Source organism: Bos indicus x Bos taurus, chromosome 24 (genome assembly GCF_003369695.1).
Source record: "Bos indicus x Bos taurus breed Angus x Brahman F1 hybrid chromosome 24, Bos_hybrid_MaternalHap_v2.0, whole genome shotgun sequence".
Lineage (NCBI taxonomy): Eukaryota > Metazoa > Chordata > Mammalia > Artiodactyla > Bovidae > Bos > Bos indicus x Bos taurus.
In genome coordinates, this window is record NC_040099.1 from 48,627,637 (window position 1) to 48,644,669 (window position 17,033).

General features: G+C 44.6%; 1 protein-coding gene across 5 annotated transcripts in view; it reads left to right on the top strand.

Annotated features, from left to right (window-relative positions):
* The window catches only part of CTIF (cap binding complex dependent translation initiation factor), a 324,670-nt gene that overhangs the window by 268,175 nt on the left and 39,462 nt on the right, over positions 1-17,033 (top strand). For all 5 annotated transcript variants that reach the window (XM_027526349.1, XM_027526350.1, XM_027526346.1 and 2 more), the window contains one exon: positions 13,227-13,382. In XM_027526349.1, coding sequence (XP_027382150.1) covers positions 13,227-13,382 — 156 coding nt within the window. The remainder of the gene's footprint in view (positions 1-13,226; positions 13,383-17,033) is intronic.

Sequence of the window (17,033 nt, forward strand, 5' to 3'; positions counted from 1 at the left end):
TCTTAAGGTAGAATGCCCTTCTCCATCCAGAAACTCGATAAATAGTTTTCTTCAGGTCTTTATGGTTTGTCTTTTTTTAGGGCCCAGTATTAAAGGAGACTCTAAATAATCCCCCTACCCCACCACCACCCTGACGTAGACAGCTGTCCCAGAATCACTGCTTGAGTGAATAATGCTTCCTGAGCTACCGACTGGTGGTTCTCTGGGGGCCATGTGATAAACTCTTTTGGATGCCAAATTTGTTTCTAGGCTATCTGATCTCGTGTCAGATCCACACCCTTTTAATTATTAAAGCTATAGGATAGATGGAAGTAAAAGAACTCTTTCCAATTGTTGTGTTCTGTTTTTAGCTGGTTTTTTTTTTTTTTTTTTTTTTTGACTGTGCTACATGGTATATGGGATCTTAGCTTGCTGTCCAGGGATGGAACCCACACCCCTTGCCATGGAAGTGGGGAGTCTTAACCACTGGAACTCCAGGGATGTCCCAAGGAATATTATGTGTTTCTTCACTTGTTTAAGACTTTCTTTTCAATCTCTCAGTTCAGTTTTGCAATTTTCTTTGTAGAAATCTTGCACATTTCTTAATAATGCCACTTAAGAATTTCTGTTGCTTACCTAAATGAGCTTTTATGCACTGTCTCACTAGTGTTAAAAAAAAAAGTTGATTTTTGTATATTAGGTTTATATCTAAGTACTATGAATGAGTTCCTAAACTCTGTTGTTAATTCAAATCTTTATTGAGAGTTTCTCTTGGGTTTTTCACATATAAAAATCATATCAAATCATTTTACCTCCTTCCTTCCAAAGGTCTTGGGTATTACTGCTGGTTTTTTAATCAGGGCTATTGATATTGCATTTATAGATGTACTGATACTAAATCACCCTTGCCTTTCTGTGATAAAATCTACTTGGTTATAATGGATCTGTTTGTTATATTTCATTTAGGACTTTTATGTCTACTCATATTAGAAAGATTAGCCCAAAGACTTCCTTATTTGTAATTTACTACCATTATGAGATTTTGGTACTGGGGAACTGGAAAAGCTTATCTCTTTCTGTATTCTGGATCAGTTCAGATCAGATCAGTCGCTCAGTCATGTCCGACTCTTTGCGACCCCATGAATCACAGCACGCCAGGCCTCCCTGTCCATCACCAACTCCCGGAGTTCACTCAGACTCACGTCCATCGAGTCAGTGATGCCATCCAGCCATCTCATCCTCTGTTGTCCCCTTCTCCTCCTGCCCCCAATCCCTCCCAGCATCAGAGTCTTTTCCAATGAGTCAACTCTTCGCATGAGGTGGCCAAAGTACTGGAGTTTCAGCTTTAGCATCATTCCTTCCAAAGAAATCCCAGGGCTGATCTCCTTCAGAATGGACTGGTTGGATCTCCTTGCAGTCCAAGGGACTCTCAAGAGTCTTCTCCAACACCACAGTTCAAAAGCATCAATTCTTTGGCGCTCAGCCTTCTTCACAGTCCAACTCTCACATCCATACATGACCACAGGAAAAACCATAGCCTTGACTAGACGAAACTTTGTTGGCAAAGTAATATCTCTGCTTTTGAATATGCTATCTAGGTTGGTCATAACTTTCCTTCCAAGGAGTAAGCATCTTCTAATTTCATGGCTGCAGTCACCATCTGCAGTGATTTTGGAGCCCAGAAAAATAAAGTCTGACACTGTTTCCACTGTTTCCCCATCTATTTCCCATGAAGTGATGGGACCGGATGCCATGATTTTTGTTTTCTGAATGTTGAGCTTTAAGCCAAATTTTTCACTCTCCACTTTCACTTTCATCAAGAGGCTTTTTAGTTCCTCTTCACTTTCTGCCATAAGGGTGGTGTCATCTGCATATCTGAGGTTATTGATATTTCTCCCGGCAATCTTGATTCCAGCTTGTGTTTCTTCCTGTCCAGCGTTTCTCATGATGTACTCTGCATAGAAGTTAAATAAACAGGGTGACAATATACAGCCTTGATGTACTCCTTTTCCTATTTGACCAGTCTGTTGTTCCATGTCCAGTTCTAACTGTTGCTTCCTGACCTGCATACAGATTTCTCAAGAGGCAGATCAGGTGGTCTGGTATTCCCATCTCTTTCAGACTTTCCCACAGTTTATTGTGATCCACACAGTCAAAGGCTTTGGCATAGTCAATAAAGCAGAAATAGATGTTTTTCTGGAACTCTCTTGCTTTTTCCATGATCCAGCGGATGTTGGCCATTTGATCTCTAGTTCCTCTGCCTTTTCTAAAACCAGCTTGAACATCAGGAAGTTCACGCTTCACATATTGCTGAAGCCTGGCTTGGAGAATTTTGAGCATTACTTTACTAGCGTGTGAGATGAGTACGATTGTGCAGTAGTTTGAACATTCTTTGGCATTGCCTTTCTTTGGGATTGGAATGAAAACTGACCTTTTCCAGTCCTGTGGCCACTGCTGAGTTTTCCAAATGTGCTGGCATATTGAGTGCAGCACTTTCACAGCATCATCTTCCAGGATTTGGAATAGCTCAACTGGAATTCCATCACCTCCACTAGCTTTGGATCAGTTCACAAAGCAAAACAGGTACCTAATTTTTTGAAAGTATGAATCCACTTACCTTCCTCTAACAGGTAATTCAGAACTTTTTGATTTTCAATGTTTTCTGGCTTTTTATTTTTCTTGGTAAAGTTTGGTGATATTTATTTTCTTAAAAAGCACCTATTTCCTCATTTTTTTCAAAATTATCAGCATAGAGTGGCAAATAGTTCTTATGTGCTTTTTAATCTACTCCATATCTATTAACGTATATTGCTCATATGTCTTTTTTTTAATCATTGCAGTTTTTTATTGAAGTATAGTCGATTTACAGTGTTTTGTTAGTTTCAGGCGTACAGCAAAGTGACTCAGTTATATGTATTTTTTTTCAGATTCTTTTCCCATGTAGATTATTACAAAATATTGAGTATAGTTCCCTGTGCTACAGTTTATCTTTGTTGGTTACCTGTTTATGTATGAAAGAAAGTGAAAGTCACTCAGTCCCGGTCTGACTCTTTGAGACCCCATGGACTACACAGTCCATGGACTTCTCCAGGCCAGAACATCGGAGTGAGTAGCCTTTCCCTTCTTCAGGGCATCTTCCCAACCCAGGGATCGAACCCAGGTCTCCCGCATTACAGGCGAATTCTTTACCAGCTGAGCTATCAGGGAAGCCTGTTTTATGTGTAGTTGTTTGTTTACATTAATCCCAAACTCCTAATTTATCCCTCCTCTTCTTTCCCCTTTGGTAATCATAAGTTTCTTATATCTATGGGTCTACTTCTGTCTTGTATATAGATTCATTTGTATCTTTTTTTTTTAAGAGTCCATATATAAATGATACGGTATTTGTCTGTCTGGCTTACTTCACTTAGTATGGTAATCTCTAGATCCATCCATGTTGCTGCAAGTGGCATTATTTTATTTTCTTACTGCTGAGTAGTATTCCACTGTATAAATATACCACGTCTTTATCCATTCATCTGTGGATGGACGTTTGGATTGCTTCCATGCCCTGGCTGTTGTAGATAGTGCTACAGTGAACACTGGGGTGCATGTATCCTTTCAATTACAGTTTTCTCCAGATATATGCCCAGGAGTGGGATTGCTGGATCATACGGTAGTTCTATGTTTAGGGTTTCTTAAAAAGTATTTATTTATTTGGCTGCATTGGGTCTTAGTTGAGCCACGTGGGACCCTCGTTGCATTGTGCAGGATCTTTGATGGTGGCGCACAGTCCCTTTTGCTGTGGTCAGAGGGCTCAATAGTTGCAGCAGGCGGATTCCAGGGTGCAAGAGCTTCAGAAGTTGCAGCCCATGTGCTCAGTAGTTGTGGAAAGTGGACTCAGTAGTTGTGGAAAGTGGACTCAGTAGTTACAACACAAGGGCTTAGTTACTCCGCTGATGTGGGATCTTATTTCCCTGACCAGGGATTGAACCTGAGCCCGCATATTGCAAAGCAGATTCTTAACCACTGGACCACAAGGGAAGTCCCCTAATTGTAGTTTTTCAGGGAATCTCTCTACTGTTCTCCATAGTGGCTTTATCAATTTACACTCCCTCCAAAAGTGTAGAAGGGTTCCTTTTTCTTCACACTCTCTCCACCATTTATTTGTAGACTTTTTGATGATAACCATTCTGACCAATGTGAGATGATACCTCATTGTAGTTTTAATTTGCATTTCTCTGATAATTAGGGATGTTGGACATCATATTTCTAATTTTATTTTTATTTCTGCTTACTTGGTTTTATGTATAACTTCCTTTATTTTCTAATTAATTTCTAGCCTTAACCATATTTTGTACTTTCAGGTATTTCCATAGTTAATGGTGGTTTTCCAAGGTTTTTGAATTGAATATACAAATTAATACTGTCCAAGAGAAATATAACATGACCCACATATATACCTTTAAATTTAATATCATATTGTACTATACCTAGTATATTCATAATTTCAACAAGTAATCAGTATTTTTTAAATATGAAGTATTTGAATTCTATTTTTAGACTTTATGTAAGTCTTTAAAAACTAGTGTTTATTTTGCACAGACAGCATGCTTCATTTGTTAGAGGCACTTTTAAAGCACTCAGTCGTCCGTTTAGAGGAATATTTGCTTCCTTTTTTAATAACCAAAGTATTAACAGTCAAGGCTATAACTTTACCTTTTATTATAGCTTTGACTACATCTCATAAGTTTTTATAGCTCTTTATTTCCTAAGTAATCTATTATTGTATATTTGATTACACTTTATTCTGTCTTTCAAACAAATAACTGGCTATTTTTTAAATTGTTCTTCATTCTTAGTCCCAGGATATAATTTGTGCAATCTCTGTATTCTGACATTCATAGTAGAATTGCAGCTTATAATGAGGCTTGTTTCAATTTTGTCTTATTCATTATGCTATTTAAGTCCTCTGACACATTTTCTATTCATTTAATCATTGAAAGAATTCTTGTGATTTCATTTACATTACTATCTTTCTGTGTTTTTATGTTTTTTGTTTTTTATTCTTTCTCCCTCTTTCTTATAAATGGTTTAGCTGATGACTTTCCTGACATTTCCCTCAAGGAGCTACTTCTCAAGAAAAAGCCATCAGTATCAAACAGTTTTCTCAGATGCTTTTCATTTTCCAAGATGATTTTTTTTTTTTTAGTTTAAATGTATTTACTTTCAATTGGAGGATAATTGCTCTGTGGTATTATATTGACTTCTGCCGTATGTCAGCATGAATCAGCCATAAGCATATGTATGTCCTCTTCGCCTTGAACCTCCCTCCCACCCCATCACATCTTTTTATGTCTTAGCAGCTTTTGTTTTATGTATTTTGAGTCTGCACTACACGGTATATAATGTTATCTATTATGGATTGTTATTCTTATCTATAAAAATAATTTTTATTTTACTTAATGAATGTTATCTTGAAAACTACTTTGATTTTACTTATGCGTGGATGCTCAGTCACTCAGTCATGTCCGACTCTTTGCAGCCCTATGGACTGTAGCCCACCAGGCTCCTCTGTCCATGGGATTTCCCATTTCCCAGGCAAGAATACTGGAGCGGGTTGCCATTTCCTCCTCCAGGGGATCATCCCGATCCAGGGATCAAACTCACGTCTCCTGCATCGCAGGTGAATTCTTTGCTGCTTGAGCCATCGGGAAAGCCTGATTGTACTCATGTTTTAATTTTACTTTATATCTGCTAGTGGCTACCAATGTTTTAGTATTTTTAAAAGGACACTTTTATGTCTATTTCTCATTTATCAGACTTATGAAAGTAGTAATAACGTGTGGATCTTAATGGTCTAAATTATTATATCTTGTGTGCTTTACAATCTTCTGTACTTTTCCCACCTGTATTCATCAGTCTTTAGTGATTTAAACTTGGATTATTAGGTTACTACTTCTACTATGAACTTTTTATTCAGATCACATTTAATTATTAAATATCTTCTCTCTCGAGGACTTTTTTATATATAATTTTATTTAGTTTTAGTTTTAGTTTTAGCTGCACTGGGTTGTTGTTGCTGCGTGTGGGCTTTCTCTAGTTGCGGCACGTGGGGGCTACTCTCCAGTTGCCGTGTGCGGGCTTCTCATTGCAGTGGCTTCTCTTGTTGCAGCTCACAGACTCTAGAGCTCAGGCTTAGTAGCTGCGACTCACAGGCTTAGTTGCTCCGTGGCATGTGGGATCTTCCCAGACCAGGGATTGAACCAGAGTCCCCTGCACTGCAAGGTGGATTCTTAACCACTGGATCACCAGGGAAGCCCTCTCTTGAGGATTATTGCTGGATTTGAACTCAATCTTATGACCAAAATTAGAATTATTTACTATGACTTAACTTTCTACCTGGTTTCAAGTTTTCACTCCTGGTCCTTCTCTACCATGATTTTCTCAGAGTTGAGGAATACATCTTTTTTTGGCTGGACCATGCATTCAGAGCAGGAGACCTAAGAACCATGGGTTCAATCCCTGGGTCGGGAAGATCCCCCGGAGAAGGAAATGGCAACCCGCTCCAGTATTCTTGCCTAGAGAATCCCATGGACAGAGGAGCCTGGGGGGCTATAGTCCATAGCGTTGCAAAGAGTCAGACACCACTGAAGCAACTTAGCACGTTCTCATATATTCAAGAGAGTTTTCAATTTTTATCTTTAATCATAGTTTTAAAATAAATAAATAAAGTTTATCATGTCAACCATTTTCTAAGTGTACAGTTCAGTCATGTTAAGTGTAGTCATATTGTTATGCAATCAATCCCCAACATTTTTTAATCTTGCAAAACCAAAATTCTAAACCATTAAACAGCTCCTCATTGCCCCGTTTTCCTAGCCTCTGGCAGCCAACATTCTATTTTCTGTTTCTATAAATCTGACTACTCTAGATATCTAGATGAGTGGAGTCATACAGCATTTGTCTTTTTGCAACTAGCTTATTTCACTTTAGCATAATAACCTCAAGGTTTATCCGTGTTATAGCATGTGTCAGAATATCCCAAGATGAAAAAGTATTCTATTGAATGTATATACTACATTTCCTTCATCCATTTGTCTGTCAGTGGACACTTGAATTGCTTCCACCTATTGGCTATTATGAATAACGCTGCTATGAACACGAGTGTGCAAATATCTCTTCAAGATTCTACTTTCAATTCTTTTGTAATATATGCCCAGAAGTGGAATTGTTGGATCATACTGATAATTCTATTTTTAATTTTTTGAGGAATCACTATACTATTTTCTATAGCAGCTGCACCATTAATTTTTTTCTAAAGGTAAGTATGTGGGTGGGATTTTTAAAAAACATTTGCTTGTGTAAAATGTATTTGTCTTGCTTTCACTCGTAGCTCGGTGTGTTCTTTTCACCTCAAACATGTGAAGAGCTTGCCTCAGTGTCTCTGAATTTTAATATCAATTATAGAAGTATACTGCCAACCATATTTTTGTTCCTTTGTAAGAAACCTAGGGTTTTTCTTTTTTTTTTTTCCTTCAAAGCTCTTTTTAGAATTTTTCTTTTTCCTTGAAATTAAAAAAGAAATTCTCCTGTTAAGTATAAATAGTGGGGCTCTGGAACACTGTGAACCCTTTTTGCCTAAAGAGACAGTTCTTTTGGAGTTTTCTTGTTTGTTTTCAACTTAAAGTTTTTCTGTCTTCATTCCGTGTATTCTGATATCCTTTCTGAAAAGCTCTATAACTCATATCCACTCTCTCTTCTCTGTCCTTTTCCTCCTTGCTTATTTTTATCTATTTATTTTCCAAGTCTGTCTCATGTACCACTTTTTCTGCAGCATCCATCCTATCCTTTCCTGCCTCCAATTCACATTTCATTTTGCTGTAGATTTTCTACTTCCTTTGGTTCTCTCCTACCCCCAGTTCCAGTTCCATGCTTCAACTCAGTCTAAGCTTTTTTTCTTAATTTAATCACATGTCACAGAATCCATGTTGTTGTTCTTAACAGACATACAATCCCACATGTTTGTACTTGGGCTTTTTATTTCATTTATCTTTGGTTTATTGTAGTTGTCATTTTTAGAGTTTTGCATTTCCCTTAGATTTTCAAAATAAGGCTCCCCTATTCTGCAGTGCAGGATTTTTTCCATAGACACCGTATTTCTTTTCTCCTCCCTTACCCTTGAATGCGAACGGCTGGGTTTGGTTCTGGTGTTCACCATGCAGATCATCCTTAGAGTTTCTTGGCATGTGCTCTGGTAATAGTGGAGTCTCCCCTCAGACCTGAAACTGGTGGCTTCACGTGCACATCCCACATTTAATTTCCCATATTTAGCAGGTGTTCGGTCTTCTAATGAGCTCTGCTAGCCCCAGACAGAATCCTCTCCTCATGCCACTGATTATCAGGAGGAAACGGAGTCAGGCTGTTCTTTGATTGGATATAATTGTTGTGTAAAAGCTCCAGTCCCGGGTTCGCACTGTCCTGAGGCTTTTCCTTCCCCAGAGGGCTTTGCCTGAGAACAGCGTGCCTCTGAAGACTCAGGGAACCTCCTCATCTCCTTCTGCCCCTCAATCTCCAATGACCAGAGCTCGAGCCGTGCTGATGGGAGCTGCCGTGGTGCGCAGGCGCAGGGTCTTGTTGGTAGTTACAGGCTCTTTGCCTCCCGGCCAGGGGCAGACAGAGGGAGGGCTGCAGTTTAAGCTCCCTCCCCATCTCACCCCTGCCTGGGTCTTATGGGTAGGGGGCCAGACTGCTCAGGGAAAATATGATCTCTTGGTGACAGCATTTTAGTTAATGGTAAGGACCCTGCAGTGAGCTATGATCTTCCTTCTTAGTGTTATGGGACTTAACATCTGCCTTCACGGGCATTTTTATGGGAGATGGAGAAAGGGTATCTTAGGCACTGATAGATGGGCACTGTTTTAACTCCCACGTTGGCACATTATAAAGGCCTAGCATTGTGGTTCTCAATGATGGCTGTACATTGAAATCACTTGGTACATTTCAAAATGTACCAGTGTCCTGGCCCCACTCTGGCCGTTGACACAAGCCTCCCTGGGGTGGGCTTCAAACATCAGTAGCTTCAGAGTTCCTCTGGTGAGCAAGCAGGGCTGAGAACATTAGCTCAGAGCAGAGAGCAATGGACGGGCTTAGGTTCTCATTCAAGTTATGTACTGGTGACCTTGGTCAAGTCCTTTCAGCCCTTTATACCTCAGTTTCCCCTATTCTAAAATGGGAATGGAAATGCCCACCCCTGCTCTGACCACATAAAGATCTAGTGGGATAAACAGCAGTTACGAAGATAGAATCACCAAAAGTCTCATGACTTTGAGGCCAGCAGTACAGCACCCTGGGGTGGCCAAAAAAATTGAACACAAGAGGAAACAGGTTGTAGAATCTGATACCATTGCAGGGTCTGGGGCAGCAGGCAAAGTCATTCATTCATTCACAAGTAACCAGAACACTACAAGGAATCCCCTATGGGAGCCATCTATTCCAGATTCTGTACTAGTGAAGAGATCCCAACTACTTTTGGGATTTCTGGCAGACCACGGTTGTATCAGTTCAGTTCAGTCACTCAGTCAAGTCTGACTCTTTGCAACCCCATGGACTGCAGCACGCCAGGCCTCCCTGTCCATCACCAACTCCCCGAGCTTACTAAAACTCATGTCTATAGAGTCGGTGATGCCATCCAACCATCTCATCCTCTATCGTCCCCTTCTCCTGCCTTCAATCTTTCCCAGCATCAGGGTCTTTTCACATGAGTCAGTTCTTCGCATCAGGTGGGCATGGTATTGGACCTTCGGCTTCAGAATCAGTCCTTCCAATGAATATTCAGGACTGATTTCTTTCAGGATTAACTGGTTGGATCTCCTTGCAGTCCAGGGGAGTCTCAAGAGTCTTCTCCAACACCACGGTTCAAAAGCATCAATTCTTCAGCGCTCAGCTTTCTATATGGTTCAACTCTCACATCCGTACATGATGACTATTGAAAAAACCATAGCTTTGACTGTACAGACCTTTGTCGGCAAAGTAATGTCTCTGCTGTTTAATATACTGTCTAGGTTTGTCATAGCTTTTCTTCTAAGGAGCAAGTGTCTTTTAATTTCATGGCTGCAGTCCTCATCTGGAGTAATTTTGGAGCCCAAGAAAATAAAGTCTCTTACTGTTTCCATTGTTTCCCTATCTATTTGCCATGAAGTGATGGGACTGGATGCCATGATCTTAGTTTTTTGAATGTTGAGTTTTAGGCCAGCTTTTTCACTCTCCTCTTTCGCTTTCATCAAGAGGCTCTTTAGTTCCTCTTCACTTTCTGCCATAAGGGTAGTGTCATCTACATATCTGAGGTTATTGATATTTCTCCCAGCAATCTTGGTTCCAGCTTGTACATCATCCAGCCCAGCATTTCTCATGATGTACTCTGCATATAACTTAAATAAGCAGGGTGACAATATAAAGCCATGAGGTACTCTTTTCCCAATTTGTATACAGGTAGACATTTCAGTGGGAAGAGGGTAGCAAGGCAGGAGGCTGAGAGGTGGGCATGAGACCCATCAGATCTGTGGATGTGAGTGGACCTCCAGGGACAGTCTGGATTGATGGCTTCATGGAAGTTTCAAACTTCGAAAGTGAATAAGAGCTTGGCCTCTGATATACTATTCCAACTTAAAAACATCATTAAAAGGAAGGAAAAAAGTTTGGTCTCTAGAGCAGGTAGACCCTGGGTTCAAATCCCGGCTTTGCCATCGCCTCCTGGCCATGGTAAGTTGCATAACTTCTCTGACCTCGGCTTCACCATCTATAAAATGGTGCGATAACAGGACCTGCCTCACAGGATCGTTGTGACAGTTAAATGAGACGGTACAATTAAGGTGCCGTCATCCAGTCCCTGATTTGCCACCTGAGGCCCCATATGCCTTTTAGGTTTCTCGACAGCACTTTCATCACACCCAAGGGACAGGCATTAACCAAGTCATCCAGGAAGACCTTCCATCACTGGAGATTCTGAGAGTCAACACTGAGGAGGATGATCAGCCAAAAGAAGCCGTGGGAAGGGTGCTGGGCTGTGGGAATAACTGGTGTCACACTCTACAGCCTGTTCCCTCCTGGGTTCCATTTCTTTTGGCGGTACAATCATCCAGAGCCAGAGTCTTGTTACTTAGTGTCTTTGAGTCTTTCCTTTCCATCACATCCACAGCTTACCACTTAGCAAGTACTATATACCTTCACACGATCTCTTGTACCAACCTTGTATCAGTCAGCTACTGCCGCTTAACAAACAACCACAGAAATTTCAGCGGCAATCCTGTATCAATCAGCTACTGCTGCTCAGCAACCAACCACAGAAATCTCCGTGGCACACAGTAATAAGTATTAAGATGACGTGTATGCACGTTGGCCGGGAGTTACCTGATCGAGGTTAGATTTGGGTGGGGCCCTCCATGTTTCTCTCATCCTCCTCCTGGGACCATCGGCCAGCCCACAGATTGGTCTTCTCACAATGATGGAAGAAGTATAGGAGAGTAACTGTAAATACTTAAAGCCTCTTAAGGCTTGGAATCAGAACTGACACCCTGTCACTTCTGTCTCTTTCTGCTGACCAAGGCAAGTCACATGGCTAACACAAAGACAAAGGGAAAGGGGAAATATATCTGAAACATAACCTAACCTACCACAGATTCTTATCTTTCAACTGCCAGAGAGTTCAGGTCTTTATTTCATTCTGTCTGGACTTCTGCAGTGGCCTCCTTTCTGGTCTCCACACCTAAGCCATATTAACCTTCTAAAGATCACAGGTATGATGATGGCATTTCAGTGATTCCCCAGAACCTTCCCTATCAACCAGCACTTGGAACGCGACTCCTTGGCTGGCTTCGGTTATCCGCTCCAGCTTTCTTTTTCCCCGGCCTGCCCCCATTTTCCTCTCCACCTCACCTATGCTGGGGTGATTCTTATTGTTGTTTAGCTGCTAAATCATAGCCAGCTCTTTTGTGACCCCCATGGACTGTAGCCTACCAGTCTACTCTCTCCATGAGACTTCCCAGGCAAGAATACTGGAGTGGGTTGCCATTTCCTTCTCCAGGGGATCTTCCCAACCCAGGGATCTAACCTGAGCCTCCTGCCTTGGCAGGCGGGTTCTTTACCACTGAGCCACCAGGGAAGCCCACTAACACTGGACACAGACTGGCAAATACCTCCCTGTTTCCCCAACGCCCGTGTTACCCTCCCCGCACCTTGCCTGTTGTCATCGCTCCACCTGAAATATCCCCAGTTCCCAGGTCAGAATCTTAACTCTTCCATGGTGCTGATTTCCATTTGAAAGGAGTAACTCCTACCTCAGATTTCCTCCGAAGTCTTTTTACCTGGATCTACCTTGCGCACACACACACACACACACACACACACACACACACACACTGGCTTTTAGTATCTTCTGTCTTATGTCACAGTTATGAATGAACATGTCTTATTCTACCCTCTAGAACAGTGCCTGGCATGCAGTGATGCACTGATATTTTTAAGGAGTATGAATGAATGAATTCTGCTAGTTTTTCTTCTGTGCCCTAGGACCTTGGCTGGCAGGGGCCATAACTGTGTCTTTAGCCCAGTGCTGCGGCCAAGATGCCCGCTGCTGGATGTATGGTCACCCTGCCTGCTGCAAGGGCATGATGTGGAGATTAGCAAAGGAGATAGTTCAGCCATGGGGAGGAGGTGATGACTGGGAAAGGTGTTGTCTCTCCTTTACCTCATTCCCTCCACCTTGGTATCTGGGTCAGTGAGGCAAGGCCGTTCAGTCGCTTCAGTTGTGCCCTACTCTGTGTGACCCTATGGACTGTGGCGTCCCAGGCTCCTCTGTCCCTGGGATTCTCCAGGCAAGAATACTGGAGTGGGTTGCCACGCCCTTCTCCATGGGAATCTTCTGGACCCAGGGATGGAACCCGAGTCTCTTCTCCCGCACTGGCAGGCGGGTTCTTTACCACTAGTGCCTCCTGGGAGGCCCAAGGGAAGGCTGCCGGGGCTCCTCAATCTGGGGACACTGAAGAAGAGGTGCCATGGCCAAAGGTCAAGGTGGTCTTTCTGCCCACCAGCGAGTCCTCAGCCTTCACGCTTCAGCCACGGGTCCCCCATCCACCTCCTTGCGGTAATCACGGGGTTTACCAGTTGCTCGGGGGCCCAGCCTTAGCCGGAAGGTGCCATGGTGGAGTGGGGTGGTTGCCGGGCCCCCTCCTAGCCCCGCGTGGCTGACAGGGTCTCTTGTGCCTCTGCAGAAGGACTTCACGGTGCGGGAGGAGCTGCAGCAGCAGGACGTGGAGCGCTGGCTGGGCTTCATCACCTTCCTGTGCGAGGTCTTCGGCACCATGCGCAGCAGCACGGGCGAGCCCTTCCGTGTGCTGGTCTGCCCCATCTACACCTGCCTCAGGGAGGTAAGCGCTGCCCGGCCCTAGCGACGTGCCTCTCCCGCTCCCGTGTGCCAGGAACGCGACAAGGCCTGAACCCCGTAAAGTGATCAATCACTGGGTTAAGAGAAACGGAACTCCCCCGGTGCTTCTGTTTACTCTAGCCAGGTTTTTGTTTATTGAGTTTATGTGAAAGGAAATAGTTCCCCAAAGGAAAGAATTATGAACTCGGACTGTCGTCTGTTCATGCTGTAGAACCTCGTCCGCAGAATGCAAGGCTACAGAAAATATTGTTATCTGAGTGAATAGATCTTTGGGCTGGATGGGCTTACCGCTGAATTATTTGTTTTAAAAAAATAGTTGCTTCTACATGGCCTCTGAAAAAGAGGAAAATGAGGGTGATCAGGAAGGTTCTAAGAAGCAAGAAGTCGGTGGGGTCTGTGTCCTACCAGGTACCCTAATCCACTGTGGAGGGTCCTCCTTGGTGGCTCTCTGGGGTAGAATTGAAGGGACAAACACAGAAGCTGTTGATGTGTCCAGTGAGGGGCGTGTGGCTCAGAACACAGGAATGAGAAGGGAACAGGACGAAGGCCGTTGGCATTCCAGTTGTATCTTTGAGTTAGAACCAAGAGAACGTGCTGACGTGCGGTACCGAGGAGGGAGGAAGCCGTGTGGGGTCCTCATTTATCAGCCTGCTGGCACCACTTCCTGAAGAGAAATAGATTGGGGGTGAAAACCAGGGATTTGGGTGCCCGTTGGCCATCCCCAGGCAGCTCTCTGTCTGCATTGCTCAAGTACACTTATTTGATGATCCGGAAGAGGTCAGCCCTGGGGACACGGTGTCGACCTGTACCCGCTGCTGGGGACTCACCCAGGGGTGGGTGGGAGCGGCTGAGATGGAGTGGAAGAGGTGGAGGAGGCCAACAGGCGGGAAACAAGCCGGAACGGGCGATCAGCACAGGCGATCAGCACAGGCTTCATCCGGTGGGGACCGGTCAGCCCACGCCTCCCAGATGCTGGCCCCACCCACCCTCAGCCGCTGATCCCAAGGTGTGGGGAGGGGCAACCTCTGGGGAATCAGTGGGACCAGGGCAGAGAAGTGGCCTGGGTTTGGTAACAGGGAGGGGCACCACGGTGTCCGCGGAGTGAGCACACACTGGGGAGTCAGAGGAGGTGAGGGCGTGAATGGGGACAAGTTTTTGGAGAAGTATTCCTGTGAAAGGCCCCAGGGAAGGGGGACTTGTCAAGAGATACTTTTGTGTTTCTGAAAGAAAGATAATAGAGCAATCTTAAGAGAAGGAAGAGGGTATCTGTAAATGTTTTTGAAGTATCCGTTTATAGAAAAATAGCACGTTCATTCCAGCCTGGTAGATCCACAAAAGCAGAGCACGCAGGCCTCTCCTGGGTGCTTTGTGACCCCATAAGCTTCTGCCACTCCACGGAGCCAGAGACGCTTCTTGACAGATGTACTTGAATTCAGACTTGTTTCTTAGATTCAGTCAATGGCCTCTTCCGACTCGATTTCGCTCTCCAGGTGTGCTTAGCTCAGACCACAGAACCACAACAGGCCGTGGGTGTGCTTTGTGCATCCCTTTGGAATGCCTTGAAGTTAGCCCTCTTGGGAACAGGGGGCTGGCCCGGATGGCCTCTTGGGTCCCCCTGTCCTCGTCTGAGCTTCCCTGCACCCCGACAACCTGCCTCAAGGCGGGGAGCAGCACTGTTATGGGGCGATGACCTGGATTGCCCAAACATACTCCCTCTGCGTGATCTGGGCACCTCCTGGTGTTGCTGTCACCTCTCCCCCAGGCAGGAAGTGAGGCTGCAGCTGAGCCCCAGCCCTGGCTGCCAAGACACCTCTGACAACGCCTGCAGTAGTGCGAACCTTCTGGTGTGAGATCCAGAAGCTGCCAAGAGGTCTGCACAGACCAGAAATGAGGAGCCCCCTGACGCCCACTTGTTGGTTGCATTAAACTCTTGAGGGTGGCATCACCCAGGCCCGTGGTAAACTTGGAGGCTAAATAAATAAATTATCGATGGCTTTCATCGTTTGGTAAAGAGGAAACCACTGTCCCACATTCCAGCCCATCTGCTTGAGGCCACATAGGGAGACCCCCGAATTCTTAGAGTCAGTTGCTGCCTCCTCCACCTGATTACATGTACACGCATACCCAGGCCTGACCCACGTCCTTCCAAAGCAGGATGAGCCAGTTCTCGGATGTTTCTAGAAGCCAGAATCGTTGCTGCTGCCTTTCTCTGTGCTGGACAAGTTTAGGCTCTTCCCCCAGGGCCATGCAGATGGCTGACCCCAAATGTACAGAGCCTGCCCTGTCCAGAGGTCCTCCCAACTGCCAGAACCATCCCCAGGCTGGCATCTCTGGCTGCCCACTAGACACATCCCAAGTCAAGCCTCAGAGCCTCGAACAGGATGTGCCTGTGGCACCCCAAACCCTCCTGCTCAGTCCCTGTCCTCACGTAGCCCAGACCCAGCCTTTTTGCTCCCTCTGTGGCCAGGCAGCAGTCCCAGGACTCCCCAATTACCCTTTCTCAGCATCATGGGGACCCCCACTGCATCCACTGCTTTGGCACCCCCCGCCGTGGCTTCCGCTCCTCTCCTTTCCTCCGTGCCCCTGAGCCGAAAACAAACCCACGGGTCGTCTTTGGTGCAAAGAGTCTCATTTGGAACAAACCTAAGGAAGAAGAAGATAGAAAATCCTCAGTCTCAGGGTCTTTGGAGTCATGGAGGCCACCTTCACTGGACATGGGGCTCACTCAGATTGAGCCTGTGCTTTACCCCTTCAGGCTGGGGGACACCCATCTCTCTGAGGGCTGCCCTGCCCTAGAACGAGGCCCATGGGCGTTCGCTTCCGCACTCTGACCTTGTTGAATTAACCTTCTCTCAAGTCACCCAAGCTTGAAACCTTGGACTCTGTCCTTGAAGTCTCTCTCTCTGGCCCTGAAGCCTTCCCTGCTGGCCCAGCTCAAGTCTCTTCTTCTGGAACCACCTCCTGTCCCCACCTCCCACCAGATGCACCAGGAGCTCCTCCAGGGGGAGGCTCTGCGCTCCATCCTTAGAGCTCCATCCTTTTGACATCACCGTAGTAGATTCTTTAGTATTGATAACAGCTCAGTGGAAGGCATTGTCCAAAGCACTTCATACATTCTTCTGTCTCTTAACTGGGGCAACACCCTGAAGATTATCATCCCCATTTCCCAGAGAACAGAGAGGTCAGACAGCTTGCTCATGGCCACACAGCTAGTGGGAGCAGAGTCAATATCAGAATTCAGGTCTGACCACCCAAGTCCCTGCTCCTAAACCCCCTGCTTCACTGCCTTACGAGTCGAACAGGAGCAGCTCTTATTCTATTCTCGTCCATACCCAACGCCTGCTCTGTGGTGGAAGCCAAAAAGATCTTTGTGGAATTGATTCTGTTTTTGCCATAAATAGCATGTGCCAATCAGAGATCCCTCTTCAGGGGATGGAGAAGAATAATTTTCAGTAGGCTCTTCAACTGTGTAAGAACAAATCGTTTCTGCCAAGATGATTTTCCAAGGGATTGAGGAGTATTATTGGTGACCAGAAACTATGTGAGTCTCCTTGCCCTCCTGTTTACAGCTCATATTTGCCTCATGAGCTCTTTTCAATGTTTTAAAATGTTTCTCATGGTAAGAACATTTGAG